This window comes from Stegostoma tigrinum, chromosome 25 (assembly GCF_030684315.1).
Source record: "Stegostoma tigrinum isolate sSteTig4 chromosome 25, sSteTig4.hap1, whole genome shotgun sequence".
Taxonomy (NCBI): domain Eukaryota; kingdom Metazoa; phylum Chordata; class Chondrichthyes; order Orectolobiformes; family Stegostomatidae; genus Stegostoma; species Stegostoma tigrinum.
This window is the reverse complement of record NC_081378.1, coordinates 18,717,713-18,740,425: the sequence shown is the minus strand read 5'-3', so window position 1 is coordinate 18,740,425 and position 22,713 is coordinate 18,717,713. Positions and strand designations below refer to the sequence as shown.

At 43.0% G+C, this 22,713-nt stretch overlaps 1 protein-coding gene across 12 annotated transcripts in view; it reads left to right on the top strand.

The window, feature by feature from the left end:
* tymp (thymidine phosphorylase) overlaps nt 1-15,878 on the top strand; it is a 60,538-nt gene extending 44,660 nt beyond the window's left edge. For 11 of the 12 annotated variants that reach the window (XM_048554616.2, XM_048554618.2, XM_048554623.2 and 8 more), the window contains 9 exons: nt 85-287; nt 1,315-1,413; nt 4,568-4,697; nt 5,905-6,023; nt 7,004-7,166; nt 8,919-9,134; nt 13,255-13,395; nt 13,756-13,937; nt 15,623-15,878. In XM_048554616.2, the coding sequence (XP_048410573.1) occupies nt 85-287; nt 1,315-1,413; nt 4,568-4,697; nt 5,905-6,023; nt 7,004-7,166; nt 8,919-9,134; nt 13,255-13,395; nt 13,756-13,889 (1,205 nt within the window). In that variant the 3' untranslated portion in view covers nt 13,890-13,937; nt 15,623-15,878. Of the gene's footprint in view, nt 1-84; nt 288-1,314; nt 1,414-4,567; nt 4,698-5,904; nt 6,024-7,003; nt 7,167-8,918; nt 9,135-13,254; nt 13,396-13,755; nt 13,938-15,577 lie in introns of all 12 variants that reach the window. The other variant, XM_048554617.2, reaches the window with a different exon arrangement.
* Nucleotides 15,879-22,713: the final 6,835 nt, after the last annotated feature.

Below are 22,713 nucleotides of genomic sequence, written 5' to 3'. Positions count from 1 at the left end.
CACATGTAAGCCAGACCAGGTGAGAATGAGACACTACCTTCCCTTAAGCGTATTAGTGAACCAGATGGGTTTTCTTTTTGACAGGTGCTATGCTGATGGCCATTTGTCTACAAGAAATGACAAAGGAGGAAGCAGTGAATCTGACCCAGGAGATGAAAGTGTCTGGTGTCACCCTGCAATGGCCGAAGGAGTGGTCCAGGTTGGTAGTTGACAAGCATTCGACAGGAGGAGTCGGGGACAAGGTCAGCCTTGTTCTTGCACCAGCACTGGCCGCATGCGGTTGCAAGGTAAGGAGAGTAGAGATACAAAACGTGTTGATCCAATTAGGGATAATGGGAACTGCAGATGCTGGAGAATCCAGGATAACAAAGTGTGAAGCTGGATGAACGCAGCAGGCCAAGCAGCATCTCAGGAGCACAAAAGCTGACGTTTCGGGCCTAGACCCTTCATCAGAGAGCTAAGGGTCTAGGTCCGAAACGTCAGCTTTTGTGCTCCTGAGATGCTGCTTGGCCTGCTGTGTTCATCCAGCTCCACACTTTGTTATCTTGATCCAATTAGGATCGGGTCACAGAGTTTTGGATGAGCTAACAGAGGGGAGGATGGGAGGAGAGAGACCAGGCAGGAGGCGGTCATGGCTGGAATGAATACAAGCAAGGGTGTGGGCTTTAGCAACACATAGCCTGAGGCAGCAGTGTCACAGAGGTGGAAATAGGTGTGGGAGAGTCAGATCTTCAATTCAGGGTCAATTAGCATCATAAAATTGCAAAGGGTTTGATTCAGCCTCAGATTATGGGATGGAGGTGGTGGATGGGGAGAAGTGGTTGTCATGGGAATGAAAGGTAATGACTTCAATTCTTTTCCAAATTTGAGCTGGAGAAAATGATGCCTCATTGAGGATTCGGTGTCAGATCGGCAGTGCAAGAACTTAGAGACAGTGGAGAGGTTGAAAAGTAAAGCTGGCTGTTATCAAACTAAGGTCTCAGCTGTCCCCTTGGGTGGATGTAAAAGATTCCACAGAATTATTCATTGAAGAGCTGGGGAGTGATCCCCAGGTTTCTGGCTGGCGTTTATTGCTCATCCTACATTTAAACAATAAGACCACTTGACACCAAATTATTGTTTGTAGGACCTCGCTGTGTGCAAATTGCATGTTGTGATTCCTACATTACAAGTAATTAACTGTAATTAAGTATTTGGAATAAGAAGTAATAAAAGACTAAGTAATTGGCTTCAGAGCATTCTGAGGTTATGGGAAGCACAATCAAAATGCATGTTTTTTATTTTTATTTAATGTCCAATGTTGTTGTTGTGCAGGTTCCAATGATCAGTGGGCGGGGCTTAGGGCACACTGGAGGCACACTGGATAAACTGGAATCTATCCCAGGATTCAACATTAAGAAGACTCCGGAAGAGGTAATATTTGGAGAGGTTAATTCTGTCGTTACGAGTTACCAAAAGCCACATAATTCACTTTTGCAAAAGAGTAACATTCAAACTCAAGCCATTAATTCTGTTCCACTCTCCACAGGTACTGTCAGACCAGCACAATATTCTGAACACTTTCTGCTTTTATTGCAAAATATTTGCTCCTTGTAGATGCCTTTGGTCAAGCATCAGTTAGAGTATTCTGAGATAGCAAGAACTACCGATACTGGAGTCTGAGATAACAAGGTGTGGAGCTGGAGGAACACAGCAGGCCAAGCAGCACCAGGGGAGCAGGAAAGTTGATGTTTCGCGTTTACGCCCTTCATCAGGTCCAATTGTTGCTTCCTCCCGTTTTGGCAGATGATAATGACACTCTGGAAAGGTTGCTTGGCTGTCTCCATGGAAGTGGTGGTGATTGCCTTGAGGGTCCTGGTCCAATAGAAAGTTTAGTGATTGTCAGATATCTGCTCAGATCTGCACTCCAGCCAAGCATCAATGGCCAGTTAAAAGGGGGACAAAGCATCCTTACGTCACATCCATTCTTCCCAAGAAGACAGGGTGCCACCAGCAAGTACCCACAGAGCGGGAGCAATGGGCATTCACCCTGGGATCTTCATTACAGGACACTCCAGAGGTGCCCTGACCGTCAACTTGCCCTCTGTCAGTGACCCTATTGCCTGCAGCAGATCAGGCTGAGTAGGGTAGACTGGCTCCTTTACAGGAGGTTCTCACCAGCCTGGGGCCACAGAGAATGCCTCCCAAATTCTTCCCAGAACCTGCCAGGTATTGGGCTCGCTCCACCCCAGCAGCAGATGTTAGGATCACATCCAGACGTAGTGTTAGGCAAAGGAAAAATAAATTGTTTTAAGGGCTCCTCAGTCACACCTGTGTTTCATAATTTCTGTAAAAATCTTACAGACCTAAAGATATCGTTCACAGTTCCAATGTTACGTGTAGCCTCATTTCCCCACTGGTTACCTGAAGTGAAAGCAATGTCCACCATTACCGGGAGATGCTGTTCTTCCCTTGGGACACCTTCAAATGTCTTGCTGCATCTATGACGTGTATACCTATATGCCCTCCTGTAAGCCAGCAAGCTATGGACTTAGTAGTGGGGCAGTGCAGTCAAAGCTCCAGCAGTTCAGCAACTCACAGGCTGTATCCCATCAATTCAGCATCAAGAGGTTGGGCCTGGGATAGCCTTATAGCAGGTTCTGTACAGGAAATTTATGAAAACCATGCAGAGAGGTGACTGGCAGCTACAGACAAGTAGGAGTTGAATATCTTTTCCCTGATGGGAATTTCCATTGCTGGGCCTCTTCTCTTGGTATATGCCACAGGTAGGGGTGACTCTCACAATTCCTTGGCAGGAATTGTGAGAAGTGTTAGCATTTGTGCAGCTCTTGATACAGAAATTCACATACTGAGAAAGGACAGCCATTGCAACAGTACAGTGTAGGTTCCTAACATTCTATTGGACTTCAGGGAGAGACAGAAGGAAGGGACTAATGACAACCCAAGGAAGTTTTCTTCAGAGGCAGTGCTCCCTAATCAACCTTCTCTCTAATGGAGGCATAGTCCAGAATATTGCAACACCCTGTGGGCCTCTGTTTGCAAAAGTATTTGTGGTGTTACAGCCACAATTAAATATTAAATAAACCACCATTTCCATGAAGACAACCAAGCAATCTTTCCAAAGTGCCATTATTATCTGACAAAACTGGAGAAGACAAAAACTGGATGGAATATTTCAGTGTGTGGTTCATATAGAGCCTAGAGGCGTCCCAGTGAAGGGTTTCGGCCTGAAACACTAACTTACCTGCTCCTCGGATGCTGTCTGACCTGCTTTGCTTTTCCAGCTTCGCACCTACAGACTCTGGCTTCCAGCATCTACAGTCCTTATTGTCTCTGTATACTGTGGGAAGCTCTGCCTGGGCGTTTACTGCATTGCACTGGCTGACTGGACCAGGTGTCTGAATCTCACCTGCAGGATCCTTGTGGTGTGTTCTACAATGGCCGTTGTAGGAGCATGTGTAGAGTTGTAACTCTCCTCAGGAAGTCAGTCGGTGGATTCCTGATTTGCTCTATGAGCCAGAGTTTGAGCTCTTATTGCTGACCAATCATTTCTGTATGTGCCGAGGGCCTGAAAGATGCAGGCACCTGTGAGTGACCACATCATGACAGTTGTCTGGTTAATGTGAGTAGCCCTGCATTATTTGTCTGCTATGATCACAGATGATTTGCACAGAACAAACCAATTGTTGGTGTATCCTTGTAGCCCTTTTGCAGTTCAGTGCTATTCAGACATTGCCATTGTCTGATACCCATTTTCATGTTTCTGTTTAGCGTAAGCACTCCTTTGTAATGTGTGCTAAAGCCTGGCTTTCGGCCAAAAGCTGCCCCTTGTTTGCTGTGTGCCAATTGAACTTAGAAATGACCAAGAGAGACAGACTGCCTTTGTCCACTTGGACTTAGTGACTTCATTTCGAGAAGAGAGAGGGGAAGTGACTATAAGTATCAAATTAAACCCATGTTACAATGTGGACAAAGCAGCAAAACTTATTCCAAGGTGGATAAAGCAGTGCATCTTGATAGGTACATACCTACCTTTTGCTGCCAGCTTTCTGAAGCATTGAGTTTCTTGACTGGGTAGAGATTAATTTGGAAAGCAAAGTAGTTCCAGCGTGTTGTGGTAGGAATGGATATATGCAAGTAGCACCTGCTGGTGACAGACTTGACCCACCATCTGAAGGGGCACAATTGCTCACTTTTATCTCAGTGACAAGAACATGATCTGTTTTACCTCTTAGCCCCACCGTTCTGATCGCCATGCCAGGGATTGGAAAATCCCACCCGTTGACCCATTGAGTCACTGTGTTAGTGAGATCAAGAGTGGACAACAGTCACATGTAGACCAGAATGTCTGGGGTGACAGGGTCACTCCCTGATGGACAATCATGACCCCAGTTAGTTGAGTGAACAACTAAACAGTGACTCTGTACAGTTACACAGTGAGTGACCATCACCCTGAATACATAGTGACTGTACAGTTATAGTGAGTAATTCAGTCTGAGCTCATTTGGCCTGATGCACTGGTGATATAATCAAACTGATTTTTGGATGTCTTTACCTGTGACTTTAGATGAAGACTATCATGTCAGAGGTTGGTTGTTGTATTGTCGGGCAGACAGCTGAGCTGGTGCCAGCTGATAAGAAGCTTTATGCCATCAGGAATGTGACATCGACAGTGGACAGTGTGCCTCTCATTGCAGGTTAGTGAGTGCGAATTAGTAAACATCAAAGGTAGGTAAGTGACCGCAGCTCAGTGGAATTGTTTGCTCAATGGGCGATACATAAATCAAATCTAGTAATGTGACAGTCCTGGATCATACCTGAGCAACCCTCAGCAAACACAGGCCCACAGGGTGTTGCCTCCTCAACTCAAACATTCAGAATCCTCCCACTTTTACAACTCCAATCCTGCCTCTAGCAAGTCTCCTATTTTCTGCACCATAGTTTTCCTCTTAGAGTAATTCTTGGACCGGTTTATTACATAGAAGGTACTGTATGAACAGTAACTTTGGTCAACATCCCTCAGGTCCTCCCTTCTAATAGGAACCAGAAATGCCTGTTTGGCCAATCAAGTCTTCCTCATCAATTTGTTAACCATTGGAGCTCTTAAATCTCTTTACTTCATTCCTTGGTGTCACTCCAATTCTTGAATAGCTTTAATCCTCAATTAAATATCCTAACTAAATAGCTCAAGAGAGTGTGTAATCATAGACAACTGAAACAATGTGTCCCACCTTCACATCTGTGTGGCAAAAGCTCTCCTGGATTCAAGTTAGCTCCAATTCGATGAATTTTGTTTCTAGATTCAGTAATAACGGGGAAACTTTGCTGGCTCTCCTGCTGATCTCCATCATAACCTTAATCACCTGAATTAGATTACCATTTAATCCCTTAACTCCCAGATAATATGACCCAAGTGTTACCCCATTGGGCATTATCAGTCATCTTCCTCATCCCCACACAATTCTAAAACCGTTCAATTGTAGCTGATGAATCATACCTTTCTTTGAGTCTAGCATCTCCATCTTATGGTGAGCTGCTGAAACCAAACAGAAAACTCCAAATGCAGCCTGTCCTGATTATCTACAGCCTGAGCTATTGCCTTCCTAGCCCAATCTTCTTGTGTCAAAGCTCACAGACACAGTACTCTTTCTCAGCATTTCTTCTGTGGAACGTATCTCCAGCATATTTTGTTTTATTTAGTTTGCAGTTTTCTCAGCAATTCAAGGAAAATAAATGTCATTGTCAAATTTACTTTGGCAGTAAGTGCAGGTCTCGCCAGTGATGGTGACATCCCATGACCCAATTTTAAAGAGCTGGAACCGAGCTTCGCTGAGCTTGGACAGCACGCGGTTATTGTAAGGAAGGTTCAGCTGTTTTCAGTAAAATGCAGTTTCTGATTTTCAGCCTCTATCATATCAAAGAAAGCAGTGGAGTCCCTTCACTGTCTGATTCTGGATGTGAAGCATGGAGAAGGAGCTTTGTTCAAGGAGATCGATAGAGCAAGAAAGCTGGCAGAATACCTGGTCAGTAGATGGGAAAATATTTTTATTCTTATCCTAGACTAACATCTGTAGTGGAAAGGAGTTGTATTTGGTACAGTGTAATGTGGTAGATTCTGGGATCCACTGAAATTCAAAAAGTGGTCTTGCTTAAAAAGGCTGGGGACCCCTGCTATGAGGGAAAGATGAATGGAGAGGCTGGGACTGGGGATTGGCTGAGAGTTATCCCTTTTCCACTGACACTCGTAGATGTTGGTGAGTTAAAGGTTACAGATTCTTTGCTCAGAAAATATAGAATAAACAATTTATTTCAGTACAGTATAGCTTTAAAACCGAGAATTCATTTTGTACCCTGCCCATGGTCTCAGTGTGACATCTGTGACTGCACATTATCTGCCTGTGCCTTTAAATATGGGTTGTAGTTTGAGTCTGCAAGTTGTAAACAGTCCAGCAAATGGGTATCTGTGAGGTGAGTCTGATTGTTGGACTTCATTATAATCATTTGGGAGAATACTGTCTCACAAAGGTATGGGAGTCAAAGGAAGCTTTCTCTTTAAAGGCACAGGATTATAGGAATGGGAATTGATCTCAGTTTATAAGTTCAACAAAAACACCGTCCCCTGTTCTGACTTTCAGCTCAATATTATTTTGCACATTAATTATCTCCATTTCAACTGCACTGCTTTGTAAATCAACCACCTGATGGAACCACTGAACCACCAGTGTTGGCTTGAAGGGATGGAAAAACATGTGACAATCATGATATGCTGGTGATAGGATATTGCAGTTTTATTCACAGGAGCGATTGAGAGTTTTTTTTTCCTATCTAACATAGAATGAATCTACAAAGCTTCCTGCCCTTACTTCTTGCCCAGCGAAAATTGGCATCCCAATGCGCAACAGTTTTTGTAACTACTGATCTTCCTTTGGTGCCCTGAACGCATAATTTACTCTGCTTTGAGTGTCTGAGTGACAGATTAATATAATTTGTTTTAAAACTCTAGGTAGATGTTGGAAATCGCTTGGGAATTCGAACAGTTGCTGTTCTCTCCAAAATGGATAATCCCATCGGGAGGTGTATTGGGAACTCATTGGAAGTCATTGAATCTATTAAATGCCTGAAGGGGAATGGACCCAAGGACTTGGAGGAACTGGTCACTTACTTAGGTCAGTCCTTCACCAAAACCTGCATCCAAAATGTAACTGATGGTTAATATGGATAAGCAAAGATGGCCCTTGAATGAGAATCAAAAACAGAACTTGCTGGAAAAATTCAGTAGGTCTGGCAGCATCTGTGGTGAGAAATCAGAATTAATATTTCCAGTCCAGTGACTCTTCTTCAGAACTGATGGTAGCTGGGAAAAGATTCATATTTATTCAGAAGATAGGGTAGGGGAAGGGGGAGGAATAAACAATAGGTGAAGATAGAGCCCAAAGAGAGAGAAAAACAGTTTGGCAGATAAAGGAATGGATACTGTTTAGCCGAGGAGAATGAATGACTACTAATGGGGACCATTCATGACTGACAATGGATTGTTATGGTGGCATCCCATGCGATGACAAGAGAGAGAATGAATGAGAATCGTCAACTGAGCCATCAGTGCTAATCTTGCCACAGTGCTATTTCATGACCACCTCTTTTTATAGAATCTTGTTCCTGCGTAGTTTTGCCAAGTTCTCAGATTTATTAATATCACAATCCCTCTACCTTTAGGTACTGATCCAGTTCCTTCTTGAAAGCATCAGTTATTCAGTCTGTTACTTTTTAGCTAATATTCTGATGGAGACACTGTTCCAATGTCCAACTTTCAGTGAGTTTTGTTACAATTCTAATTGTCTGCTGAGGTTCAGGTGTTCTTGGTGACAGTTGATCTCAGACACAGTCAATGCAATCCTGAACCCAGTTTGGGAATGGAGCTGCTAGTTGTCATAGGATGTGGCCTGAGTTGGAGCAGTTTAACTATGAAAAGAGGCTGGCTTGGTTCAGGTTGTTTACTTTGAAGCCAAAAAAGCTGAGGGGAGACCTGATTGAGGATGTAAGACTTTGAGGGGCATGGGCAAGGTGGAGGGTGAAGCAGCTGTTCTCTTTAGTTGAAGGGTCAGTGACAAGGGGCCATAATTTTAAGGTGAAGGGAAGGAGGTTTAGAGAGGACTTGGAGAAACAGGATTTTATCCAGGGGTTGGTGGGAATCTTGATGCACTGCCTGGAAGGGTAATAACAGTGGTAAACCTTACAATCTTTAAAAAGTATGTGATTAAGCACCTGAAATATCATAACATTCAAGGCTGCAGGCCAAATGGTGGAGAGTGGGATTAGTATAGATAGGTCAGCACAGATTTGATAGGCCAAATAGTCTGCTGTGCTGTATGACTCTATGACTCAGTGCCATTATGTTAGAAAGTAAGGAGTGGGAGTGCACATCGTAAGAAGGCTTTGGCATTTACTGTGCACCTTATAAACAATGGGGAACCACACTCCAAATGTCTGGATTGAATAGATCCATGAATGTCCCCTTTTGGCTGAATACAAAAGCTTGAGCCAAGGGTTGGGCAGGAACAAATGTGCCACACAATAAAAAAACTGGGTCAAAAAAACCAGGAATATCCCAGCCAATTCACTGGTCCCAGCTTGGTCAGTATTGGGATTGATAGCAATGGTCTCAGTGTCACTGGATTGCGATGTCTTTAATTGTCTCATTTGCTTGTGAGATGATGGTGTTTGCTGGTGAGGGTACATGTTTGGAGCCAGCCTTATAAAGCTTAGATGAATATCCTTGTAACTGGGGCATTTCCACAGTGCCATCTGTACTCAGGGGGTGGCAAGGTAGAGATGACAGCCACTTACAGCAAACAGGAAGGCACTTGTGTATTCATGGCACACGGGTAACTTAGGAATATGTTTCTTTCCACCTTCAATAGGAAGCCACCTGCTGTATCTGTGTGGAAAAGCTGAGAGCTCCGAGGTCGGAGAAGAGGCCATCAAGGATGTGTTGAAGAATGGCACTGCCCTGGGCAAGTTCCAAGCCATGCTAGTGGCCCAGGGAGTGACGACTGACTTGGCCAGGGCCCTGTGTCAGGGGAAAGAGATCCTTAAACGTGCCAGGAAACAGGAAGAACTGAAGGCCGAGGCCGAAGGTATTTCTTTACATTCTGACCGAGAACAATGGCACAGACTCCAGATAATTCAAAGGAATAGTATTGTGTTCAAAAGCAGAAGTTGCTGGAAAAGCTCAGCAGGTCTTGGCAGCATCTGTGAAGAGAAAATCAGAGTTAATGTTTCTGGTCTGGTGACCCTTCTTCAGTATTGTGATGATGGTCCAGATAGTTTATCCAAAACGCTGTAAAGTGTGACAGTCTCAATTTCTGATCGATCCTACAAGGATTTAAGGCTATAGTGTGGGGTGCAGTAGTATCCGTGAGTGCTCTTGAAGGACGAGGTAATTTCATCCTCCCAACCCCCACCCACCCACACACTATATATTGGCTCTACATTGAATGTGGGCTCAACTTCCTTGCCATTCTTATTTGGAAGGGGCCAGATATACTCACTGTCTAGACCTGGCGTCCTGTGAACTTTACCTGGAGGCTGGAGGAGAAGGCAGCAAAGAAAAAATGCCTTCTGTGCCTAACAGGTTTTACCTGCGTAGTAATGTTTTCTACTCAGCCTTATTTGACAGTGTATTTCGCACAAAGACAGTGCTTGAGGAACAAACCTGAGACGTATTTGAGAAGGTCTTGAGCATCAATAACACCCAGATAGCTTTCCATTCCTCTGTCCTTAAAGCAAGTGAAAACTGGCAGTCCTGGTAATGCCCATTTCATCACAGTTAAAGGAGCTTACATAACATGTCTCATTGTAACTTTTGCATTAAAAAGTATAGAAAAATTCCACGATTATTCCCTGCATTGTCATAGATATTCAAGTGCAACTTTCCCATTTTGTTTTGTCCATTGTTGTGTTGATATCCTGAAAACCCAAAGGCTTTGGAAGAGCTTTATTCAGGGAATAATAAAACCCGAATGCTGGAAATACTCAGCAGGCCAGGCAAGAATCCTTTGCCTGGCTGATCCTGTTCTCATCTTGAACAACTTTGCTTTCAAGCCCTTTCACTTATTGTAGCTAAAAGGTGTTGCATAAACAGTAAGTCAATAGACTCCCTCAGGTAACAAAGTGTGGAGCTGGATGAACACAGCTGGCCCAGCAGCATCTTAGGAGCACAAAAGCTGATGTTTCAGGCCTAGACCCTTCATCAGAAAAGCCTTATATTTCAGCCTTATGCTTCAGCCTTATATTTTGCACTGAGGTGCTGAGCTCTTCCATCATTGAGATGGGGATATTTGTGGAGCCTTCACCTCCAGTGAGTTTTTTAATTGTCCATTACCATTCATAACTGGATTTGACAGGACTGCAGAGCTTAGATCTCATCTGTTAGTTGTGGAATCATTTAGTCCTATCACTTGTAGGTTATGCTCTTTGGTACTTCATTTTTAAGTGCTTCTCCTGGCATGCTCTCCTGCACTCCCTCCATTGAATCAGGGTCAATTCCCAGGCTTGATGGCCATGATTGAGTGGGGGATATGCCAGGCCATGAAGCTAAAGACTGTGCTGCAGTACAATTCTGATGTTGATGGTTGGCAGCACCTTATGGATGCCCAGTCTTGAATTGTTAGACCTATTGAATTTTAAACACGGTGGTCCTGTCACACATGATGGAGAGTCTCCTCAAAGTGGAGATGGGACTCCATCTCCATAAGGACTGTGTGTGGTAAATCCTGCCATAATGTCAAGGACAGATGTATCTACAGTGGGCAAATTGGTGAGGATGAGGTCAGCTACGTTTTTCCCCCTCTTTTTGGTTCTCTCACCACTTACCACAGACCCGTCTAGCAGCTATGTCATTTAGAACTTGATCAACTCAATAGACACACAGATACACTCTGCACCTTGCCACCCTCAGTGCTTCCTCCGTGTGGTGTCAAATAAGGAGGAATGCTGATTCATCAGCCAAGGGTTTGGGGTGGGGGTGTGTTGTGGGTGGTTGCGGTGGTACATGGTAATCAGCAGGAAGCTTCATTGCCCATTTTTGATCTGATGCAATAAGACATTATGAGGTCCAGAGTCAATATTGAGGCCAGGGCAGTACCCTGCCAACTGTGTACCATTGTGTCACCATCTTTGCTGTGACTCCTCTACCCTGAGGAACTCCTCCAATCATGGCCTGGAGCTGGGTTGAGCTCCAACAACCACAACTATTTTCCTTTGTGTGAAGTAGAACTCCAACCAGTAGCATTTTATCCCAGTTTCTATTGACTTCAGTTCTGTTAGGGATCTTCAATGCCATATTCGGTCAAATGGCTTCTTGATACCAAGAGCAGTCACTGTGACCTCATCTCTGAAGTTCCATGCCTTTTGTCCATGTTTGGATCAAGGCTGCAATATAGTGCTCATTCATTTTGCCATTCTCACTTCCTTTAGAATAATCTTTTGTTCTTTCCTTGTCCCATTTTCACTTTTGTTGGCCCTGAATTGCCACACCCTTTGTCATTTAATTTCTTCTGTTCCCCACCCTTTTAGACCTTCCCTTTGTTCTTATTCACAGCCCCTCGCCTTTCATTTGTTTAAAAACTCTTACATTTGAAACTTCTCTAGTTGCCGTGAAAGAGATGTTCATTGTGCTTCCCCTCTCCACATGTTGTCTGACATGCTGAGTATTTCTAGCATCTTTTGCTTTTATTTCAGATTTATGTCATCTGCTGTACTTTGCTTTTCTCTGGAACGTGCTTGTATATTCACATGCCAGATTATAAAAAGTTACCTATTAAACTGAAGTTCTGGACTAACAATCCACAAACCTCAAATCCCACTTTGAGAATTTGTGAACTCAATTTAAGAATTTGGAAATGCAGTCCGAAAGAGACCACAAAGATATCCCCCCAAAAATTCAACAAATTCACTCTGTAAAGGGAACCTGATTTCCTTATCTGATCTTCAGAGATGCAACTACAATTTCACAGCCTTATACGATTGACTGTTGGCTGCTTTCCCTGAAGTGTCCCAGCAAGTTGCACACGTTTTGAACATTTATTAATATACATTACATTCTCAGTGCAACGAGGCATGGAAAATGAATGCATTGCTATCAATCCCTATAGAACAATAGTTAATCATTTACAATCTAGAACATAGAACAGTACAGCACAGTACAGGCCCTTCGGCCCACGATGTTGTGCTGACCTATTATCCTACTAAGATCAATCTACCCTGCATACCCTACATTTTACTCTCCTCCATGTGCCTATCCAAGAGTCATTTAAAGGTCTCTAAATTATCTGACTCCACAACCCCTGCTGGCAGCATATTCCACATGCCCACCACTCTCTGTGTGAAGAACTAACCTCTGACATCTCCCCTATACTTTTCTCCAATCACCTTAAAATTATGCACCCACATAATAGTCATTTCTGCTCTGGGTAAAAGTCTCTGACTATCCACTGTATCTATGCCTCTCATCATCTTGTAAACCCCTGTCAAGCCACCTCTCATCCTTCTTTGCTCCAATAAAAAAGCCCTAACTCCCTCCACATTTCCTCATTATACCTGCCCTCCAGTCCAGGCAGCATCCTGGTAAATGTCCTCTGCACCCTCTTCCACATCTTTCATATAATGAGGTGACCAGAACTAAACACAATATTCCAAGTGTGATCTAACCAGTGTTTTATAGAGCTGCAGCATAACCTCATGACTCTTAAACTCAATTCCTCTGCCAATGAAAGTGAACACACCATACTCCTTCTAAACAACTCTATGGCATCTAACATGATTTGTTCTTCAAATAGTGATTTCTCAATGAGTTCATGCAGAAATGTTATTACTTCTATTGATCTAAAAACATAAACAAAATATTACAAACAGAAACTTTTCTTGGGACAAAATATCTAAAATACACTGTCCAGTGTTCTGGTCTATCAATAACTTCACTGCAATGTACTGTAATAACTGAATAAACATTTAGAAGTACAGCTCCAACTCGTGTTTTCACTGGGCAGATTGTAGAATTGGCCATCTCTGGAAAAATGTTTGGTGAAGTGAATTGACATATGAACTTTTAAAAAAAAGAGTAATCTGATTAAAACTAAACCAGCAGTAATTTCACAGGTGGGTGTTCGACTGCCCTGATTCACCACCCATTCATTCTGTCTATGTCATTGCAAAGCCCCAGAATCGAAGTGGCCTTAATGTGGGTTGTTTTTGCAGGGATAATTCAGGCAATCCACTCTTTGCCATTAGCCAAGGTACTGCAGGAACTAGGAGCAGGACGCAATCAACCTGAAGAGCCAATCAACCACAGTGTTGGCATAGAACTTCTGAAAACTGTGGGTGACAAGATCAACAAAGGTAAATGTGCTTTATTGTAACCTGCATTCGAAGAAATTCCTGCCTGGGAAGATTGTGTATTATCTTCAACGATATCTGAAACAAACAGAGAATGGAATTAGTTTGGTTATGTTACTAAAGAGTTTAAGGAAGGAAACCAATTGACTGACGTTAAAGATAATGGGTTGTAAACAGATGAGTTGGAATAGATTGGATGGGACATTAAGAAATGTAGAGAGTGAACAAGAGAGTGGGATTGAATCAGTTGTATATTTCAGAGTCATGGGGTTTGACAGGGAGTGAGATTAGTCGAAATAGGATATTAAAGTTTCTTCACACTCTAGGGACTGGGAATTACAATGTATCTGTTTCACATTTCAGGCGATTCCTGGATTAGGGTCCATTTGGAAGATAGTTCCCTCAGCGAAGCACAGAAGATTCGTCTCCAGAAATCACTGGTCATCGGAAAAATGTTTAAAGGTGTTTCCTTGGTTACGGACATCATTGAAGCATAGTTGCAGGAACAAAAAAAACATGAATGCACAGTTTAAAAGACAAACAAGGTAAGATATCGTGGTAAGGTAAGATGAAAATCACTGTCCTTGATATCAAGGTCACATTTGACTGAGTACGGTATCAAGGAGCCCAAGCAAAATTGGAAACAATAAGAATGAAGGGAGATACATTCCTCTGGTTGGAGTCACTCCTGGCTGGTAGGAAGATGGTTATAATTGTTGGAGGTCAGTCACCTCAACTCCAAGACATCTCTGCAGGAGTTCCACAGTAACGTCCTGGACCCAACCACAATCAGCTGCTTCACAATGACCATTACAAATTCAAAAATAGGGATGTTCGCTGATGGCTACACAATGTTCAGCACTATTTGTGTTGACTCATGTACTGAAACAATCCATATACAACTGCAATAAGATCTGGACAATATCCAGGTTTAGCTGAAAAATGGCAAGTAACATTCATGCCCACTAATGCCAGGAAATAACTATCTAACTGCCACCCTTTGACATTCAATGGCATTATTGTCACTGAATCACCCCCACTATCAATATCCATTGACCAGACACTGATCTGGACTCACCACTTAAATGCAGTGGCTACAAGAGGAGGTCAGAGGCTAAAAATACTGTGGAGAGTAATTCACCTCCTAACCCCACCCAATCCCTGTCCACCATCTACAAGGCACAAGTCAGGAGTGTGATGGAATACTGCATACTTGCCTGGATGGGTATAGCTCCAACAACACTCAGCAGGCTGGACTCTATCCAGGAAAAAGCAGCCTGTTTGATTGGGACCACATCCACAAGCATACACTCCTTCCATCACTAGTGCTCAGTAGCAGCAGTGTATACTATCTACAAGATGCACAGCAGAAATTGACCAAAGATCCTCAGGGAGCACCTTCCAAACCCATGGCTACTTCCATCTAGCTAAAAGGACAAGGCCAGCAGCTACATGGGAATACCTGCAAGGTTCCCCTCCAAGCGACTGTCATCCTGACTTGGAAATATGTTGCCATGCCTTCAGTGTTGCTGAGTCAAAATCCTGGTATTCCCTCCCTAAGGGCATTCCCACACCTGCAGCATGTGGACTAAGCAGTTCAAGAAGTCAGCTTAATACTGCCTTCTCAAGGGCAATTATAGCTCGGAAATAAGTGTTGGCCAACCGCCTGGCTCACAATGTGACCAGCAACGTCTGATGCTCTGCCTCCCCAAATCTTCCTAAGTTCTCTGCAATGTTTCTTCAAGATCTGTGGGTGATTGCATAGTTCATATAATGAGATGAGGAAAACCTGCCGGTGCGGAGTGTGCAGATCATAGGCCCAGAGTCACTACTCTTCAAAACATGTTATATTTGCCACAAATTATGTCTCAAATACTAGTGGAGAAGCAAAGGAATTTGGAAGTACAGATATATAAATCTTAAAAGCAATGATACAGTTTAATACAGCTCTCCAAAAATCATGCCTTGCTTTGGGATTATTTCTAAAATAATTGAATTGGGACGAAAAAAACTCATGTTAAAAGTGTAAAACTCGGGAATCGGAAGTAGATTTGTAGATGGCACCAAACTTGAGGTGTTGTTAGTATGGAGGAAGATTACAGCATGTAGAATGGACATGTAATTTTCTTTGTTTCTTTCTCCTCATACTTTCTCTGTTTTCATCCTTTCCTCTCTCTCTGCCCAGCCCTTTGTCTTTCTCTGACTTTGTCAGTTTTATTTAATTTCCCAGGGTCCCCCGCAGTTGGCTACTCCAGCTCCTCCTGTGCGGCCTGTCCAGAACGCTTTGGCTCATCCACCATCACTGATTAGTGGTCACTCGCTGATTAGTGAGCTGACCTGGAATGCTGCAGACATAAAAGCACTGATGCGACATAATATATCCATGAATCTCTGTGTACCAACATTTCTTACAAGTTACCATGGCTCCTTACTGTCAGCTGACTGCATCTTGCTTAGTGTTGGACAATAAATGTGTGAAATACCAAGTATTGTGGAAAATTTTTCCATTTGTGTTCGAGCTTCATGGCTAGCCTCCTGAACCTCGCTAATAATTCCATGCCCATAGTTATTAGCGTCTCCCAATAAAGTGTCAGGCTTTCTGAGCAGCAGTGAGCACTCGTCACCAACCATGCATTTGATTGTATACTGCCTTCTCGTGGAAGAAGATATAATAAAACTCATATGTAACAAAGAGGAGGTGTGAGTCAAGCCATTAAATAGTGCTCAGGATATTATTTCTTAAAGTACAGGATTCTTTTAGAACCAAACTGAGATAAATGGCACTACACAGTTGTAAGGAATCCTTCCATTAAAAATCCATAGTTTTATCAGTCCCTAAATAGCAGGAATGTAGGGGTTATAACTGGGGATCATATTAGGACCACAGCATGCTGACCAATATTGGAACGATGGCCGGTAATCCTCCCAAGCTACTAATAGCTCCTAAGAAAAGCACAAGCAAGCTTGGGGCATGAATCCTCCCTGATGTCTCTGCTGCTTTCAAGACTGTTGACCATAGCACTGTCCTCCATTGCTTGGCTTGGTGGGATTACCCTCAGTGGTTATGCTCTTGACCACATGCAAAGCAGCTAAACTAATGGCTTATTTCACTACCCCTGCTATCCAACCTCATCCATTAAATCCTTGCTTTATCATCTACAACGTCCTCTAAAAATCTGCCTTTGCCCCTTTTTCTCATCTACATGGCTGCTTCTCAATGAAAAGTGTGGAATCTGCATCTCTCTCTATCTAACAAACCGTACTCTTCAATCCACACCACAAATCCTTTCTGGAATTCTGAATCTTATATCTGCAGGCTGAACTTCTGACACTATGTCCACTCTATCATAAAGTCCACTTACTTTGATCACTCACATCTGACAAATTCCATTCACCCACCACTGACAGCCTCATCTGTAACCGCACAAATTAACCTTTGATTATTCTTATGTTTTGTGCATCCTTAAACATCTCCAAACCTCAGTTTATCCGAAGCTCTGTGGCCTGTATCCTGATCTGCGCCAAACCTCATTTGTGAACTCACACTTGGCTCCTGTCACCACATCCAGGTATTCAGAATGTGTCTTTTTATTCCTCGGATCAAAGGTCCTGACACTGAGAATGGATGTGCACTGCACTTCTGCTTAGAGACCAAGCAGCTGGCTGCATGCTATCACATGTGGCTAACCAATGTGCTATACTGAGATAATGGCCTGAGCCAATTAAGCAGTGGGGAGAGATAGGAAGTCACCATTACCTTGTGAAGTTGAATTTGCACATGGACAGGCATCCACGCCTTGCCATTTGGCAGAGTCAGTCTGATTGTATGTGAGGGACCTAAAATTCTTGTATCTGCTAGCATTTATACAGCAACAGTGCATGAGGAGATTGAAAGATTTCGAAGGGATTTAATTCTGGCTGGAATCTGGTTTCAATTAGGATGTCTAGGCACTGTCTACTGTGTCACTCCATTGCCTTTGGCCTGCCTTTTTTGACCATTGACTTGATCCTCATCAGCACTGATCAACTATCGTTCACACTAGAGCTACCCCTGACACACTGAAATAACCTCCTGTAAGGTTTAATAGTTTGATGTACCTGTGTTTGATTGTCCAGAGAAAGCAAGGGCTGCAGATGTTGGAGCCAGAGACAATACTATGTGGAGCTGGAGGAATACAGCAGGTCAGGCAGCAGAGGTGCAGGAAAGTTGACATTTCAGGTCAAGACCTTTCATCAGGACTGGGGAGGGGGAAGCCAGCTGGGAAGTAAATAGAGGGAGAAGAGGTGGGGCTGAGGGGAGTTGGGTGGGATGGTGATAGGTGGATGCACATAAGGCACAGTGTGGAATGGTCAGTGGGATGAGTGGGGCAGATAGGTGGGAAAGAAGATGGACAGGTGTGTTGGGTCAAGGAAGTGGGGATGAGAAGGAGGATTGGACATGGGATGAGGCCAGGAGTGGGGAGATTTTAAAACTGGTGAATTCCATGTTTAGGCCATTGGACTGTAGGGTCCCATGATGGAATATGAGGTGCTGCTCCTCCAGTTTGTGGGTGGCAATATTGTGACACTGGAGGAGACCCAGGATGGACATGTCACCCATGGAGTGAGAAGGGGAGTTAAAATGGTTAGCAAATGGAAGGTGGTGTTATTTGTCATGTACAGAGCGCAGACGCTCTAGAAAACAGTCTCTGAGTCTACACTTGGTCTCACCAATGTAGAGAGGCCCCATTGGGAGCAGTGGCTGCACTGGTCTAATTTGCCAGATATGCAGGTAAACCCCTGTCAGAGAGGCTTGTTTTGAGCCTTGAATGGAAGTGAGGGGGGAGGTGTGGCACTTGCTGCGGTTGCAGGGAAAGGCGCTGGTTGTGATGGGGTTAGTGAGGAGTGTGGAGTGGACAAGGGAGTCGCGGAGAGTCCAGTCCCTATAAAAGGCAGATGGGGGTGGGGAGGGAAATATCTCTTTGGTTGTAGGGTTGGATTATAGTTGGTGGAAGTGGCACAGAATGATATGCTGCATGCGGAGGTTGGTGGGGTGGTAGGTGAGGATCAGGGGGACGATATCTTTATTTTCATTGGGGGAGGGGTGTGAGAGCAGAACTGCGGGAAATGCAAGGGCTGCAGTTGAGGGCATTTTGGACGACTGGAGGGGTAAGTTACGGTCCCTGATTGTGTTGCTCTGTTCACTGTGATTAATCATTTTAGACAACAAGTGGAGCTAGACAGTAGAAGTAACTGACATCTCACAGGTGCTAGTTTTGGGCTGAGAGCATTTGTGTATAGAAAATCCTGTGATTACCAAGATATTTTGATGTACTGTAAATTAACCCATCCTAGACTTAAAGTTAGTGTCATCTCAGCACGGCTCTGTTCAAATACATGAGATATACAGCAATGTAATATGTAAGATCTCCCATTACTTCAACCCATTATCCATCATCCTTGACCATCCTTCAGTTGTCCTTCAATACTTTTAACTCTCAAAACCTAACCATTGACCTTCCCAGCTTCCCTCCTGTCCCCCATGAGCCTACACGGTGCTACCCTTGCAAATCTGGAAAAAAGTTGTGTGTTATGGGCATGCATGACCTGTGAGTGTGTTGATACTAACTTAAAAACGTTGTCACTTGCCAGGAGTGTCGGGTTGAATTTCAGCAGGGATAGATAAGGTGGAGGAGTGGATGGATGGGTGGCAGTTGAAGTTCAATAAGGAGAATTGTGAGGTGATACATCTGGTAGAAAGAACATGCAGAGACAATATAAAACAAAGGAAGCAACTCTAAAGTAAGACAGAAGTAGAGGGACCTGAGTGATTAAAGTCGCTAGTCATTAAAGCATACTGTATCCTAGTTTTTATTAATAAGGCAAGCAATAGAATAAAACTGCAGGGAGGTTATGGTGAAGCTGTTCAGCTTCATCTGTAATAACATATCCAGTGCGAGCCATTATACTTTTGAAAGGATGTGAACTCATTGGACAGAGTACAGAATAGTTCCAGGGATGAATAATTACAATTATGGAGAAGCTGGGACTGTTTCCCTTGGAGAATAAAAGGCTGAGAGGAGATCTGATTCAAATATTGAACATCATGAGAGGTCGAGGCAGAGTAAATAGGAAGCAAATGTTCCCACCTTTGAAACAATGGAGAATGAGAAGGCATGGATTAAAAGTAATTAGGAAGAGTGAAAAACTTCTCATGAAATAAGTGGTAAGGATTTGCAGGATGGCCTGAAAGTATGGTGGTAATAGGTTCAATTGAGGCATTCGCATGGGAGTTGAGACTGTTGTTTAAGAAGGAAAAGTGTGCCAAGCAATGGAGAGAAGGCAGAAGAATGTCACCAAGTAGGATGTTCATTCAGTGTTCAGCACAAACAAGACAGGTTGATGGACTTCCTTTAGTATTGTAACAGTCCTATGATATTAATAACAGTTCCTGGCACTTGCTATTCAGAATCATGGCAGCTGGCATTTTGCCTCCTGCTTAATTAAGTGTCCAGCCCAGCTCATTGCCCAATCCCAGGAGATGCAATATTTCACATTATTTCCCCAAATTCTACAGTCCCTGCAAAAATCACTGCCGCTCTGCAAACCCTTTAATCTCTTCTGCTTGTTAATAAGAATGTCTTTTTGAAAAGAATTTGGGCAGAGCCCATACAAAGCAGGTGGCAGTAAACCATTTCTTCTTTTAGATTTTGTTTTAAATTTTGCAGGCTGAAGCCTATTATTCAAGACTGTGATGGCTCAGGAAGAAGTTCCACTGGCTTCTCAAGTGGCATCTAGGAACAAGGAAGAAATTCCTGACGTTCTCGTTACGTTAATATCTTCAGAATTATTGTCAAACAGAAATGTGCTGCGGAAAAATGCAAAATTATTTTTTAAACATGTTATATGGGCTCAAACGCTTGCTCTGCTATTTAAGACGATCATGCTTGATCATGTATATCAACTCTATGTCCCACACCCCTGACATTGATCCAACTCATATTCCCTAATTACCTGAGCGCCCAAAAATCTTTTGATCCCAGTTTTGAGTTTACACATCCACTGAACATCCAAAGTCCCCTGGGTAGAAAATTCCAATCCTCTAAGCAAAGCATTTTCTCCTCATCTCAGTCCTAAATGATTAGCCTCTCTGTGGTCTCCTGATCCTAGATTCTTCAGTCAGCCTCTCGGCATTTCACATGACAACTTTTTTAATAAATATGTACATTTCAAAGTGATCAATTCTCATTCTTATAAACTCCAAAGTAAAAAAGGGCCCATTCTATTCAATCTTTCCCCAGACAAAAAAAAACACCTACTTCCCAGAAATGAAGCTGGTACACAATCTGGATTTCTCGATGGCCACTTAGTCATTTCTACAGCGTAGCCTGTGGAATTCCCCACGTAGCATTGGATAATTTGGAGGGTTTTGTTGCAGGCAAGTATCCAGGAAAGATCAGACTATTAAAAACCTAGTCCAATTCAATAACTTCTAAATTGATCTCAAAACATATCACAAACACCCTCAAGTGAACCCCACCCAGGCCCTTAAACCCATAAGACCCTTACCTGATACCTTCCTGAAATCCAACGTCCCCTTCATCCTCAAAGACCTTATATCCCCAACTTTCTCTTGGACCTGATGTGCCCCTCTCCATGTAGGCCTATCAAATCACTACTTCAGCCATACTGATCATCCCTTAACACTCAGTAACTTATTATCTGGTAACCTTTTCACCTTGAGGTCTGGTACACTTACCCACCTAGCACTCTAACCTTACACACCTAACTTACATACTCTTCAGGGGCTGTTAAACTGGCTGTCTGTGTTGCTGGACATTTAAATCACAGAACACTGCAAAAACTGCCGTGAAAAAGGCAACATGGTTTGACTTTGACTATCCTGTTAGGCTTGAGGTAAAATTCCACGTTTCTGAAGGATCGCAATCTCTTGCCAGAAATATGGGTACGCTTTCTTAACGTACAAATGTAGGAGTGTGATGACAATCTGACTGTAATGCAACTCCTGAGAAAATATGTCCCACTTTTTCCGGGTCTGGTCTCACGAAAGCCCCTTATGAATATGGCAACATTTACTTTTTGACCCAAATTAATTTGAAATAGAGGTTAATATAGCATTTGTATTTCGAACTTCTCAATCTATCTGCATCATAACTTTATGATTCGCGTACAACAGCAGCCAAATCCTTCCAAATATTAACATTTTATTAGTCTCTTATCTTTTAACAATTATTTTGCTTTTCTGTTCTTACAAAAGTGGACAATTTCTCATTGTCCCATTTCATTTGTCACCCTCTGAACCACCCACTTAACTAGTCTACGTCCCTTTGCAATTAGCTTTGCATCCTCTGCACAACTTACTTTTCCACTTTGTATCATCAAACTTGGATACGGCAAAATACCAAGAATGCTGGAAATCTGAAGTAAAGACAATTGCAGGGGAGCCGAAGTGTCATCAACCTTAAAAGACAGGACAGTAATTCATTTTTGGATCAGAACCTTGACATCAGTATAACTTATGGCTCCTTGCCCCCTACAGCAATGGCAGGTTTTGAATGAAAGCTCTGTTGTGGGGAGAAGGTATGTTTTATTTTCAAATTAAGAACGACAGGCAGAATTTGGAAGCTGGAGGGCCAATTGGAGGTCTTCCAGCAGTGAAAACAGTGCAGTCTCTGATGCAGGTAAAGGAGCCAGGAAGTATCACAAGATGGAAGCATCCTCTCAGCACATCTTACAAACTTCTAAAGAAGAGACGGCTGCAAATGTTGGACAAGCATTGCCGTGGGAGCATTTGTTCATCGGGCACCCATATAGCTCAGTACAGTATTTTGGAGAGATGCAAATCATGGCTGGCTTGTGGATACATACAATAAGAATCAGCTTGAATGGAATGAATAAACTTTCTCATCATATTGTCTCTGTATTTCTTCCACAAAATCTCACTAAAACAACAAATCCTAATGCATGAATCCAGAAAAAAAATAGAATTAAAAGAGTCATCGCATCCCAACTTTGCCCATCATCAACCATTTTCCAGTAGACACACTGAATAACCCTCCACATCTTTTCCTGGGTCTGAATACTGTGATAAGACTTGCCCCCATGCTAGCCAGGTTTTCGGTCACACCCATTGTTGCGAATACCCACACAGCCTTAAGATGCTGCTATGGTTATAATGTTTGATTAAGCTCATTTGCCTCTTGCTTCTTGTTAAACATACAACTGTTGTGAAGGACCACTTGTCTCTCTGATTGGTGCCAGTTTGCTTTTCTATTAAGTCATTTTTTTTTGTTCTGCACAGAAAGGGGCAAAGAGTAGATC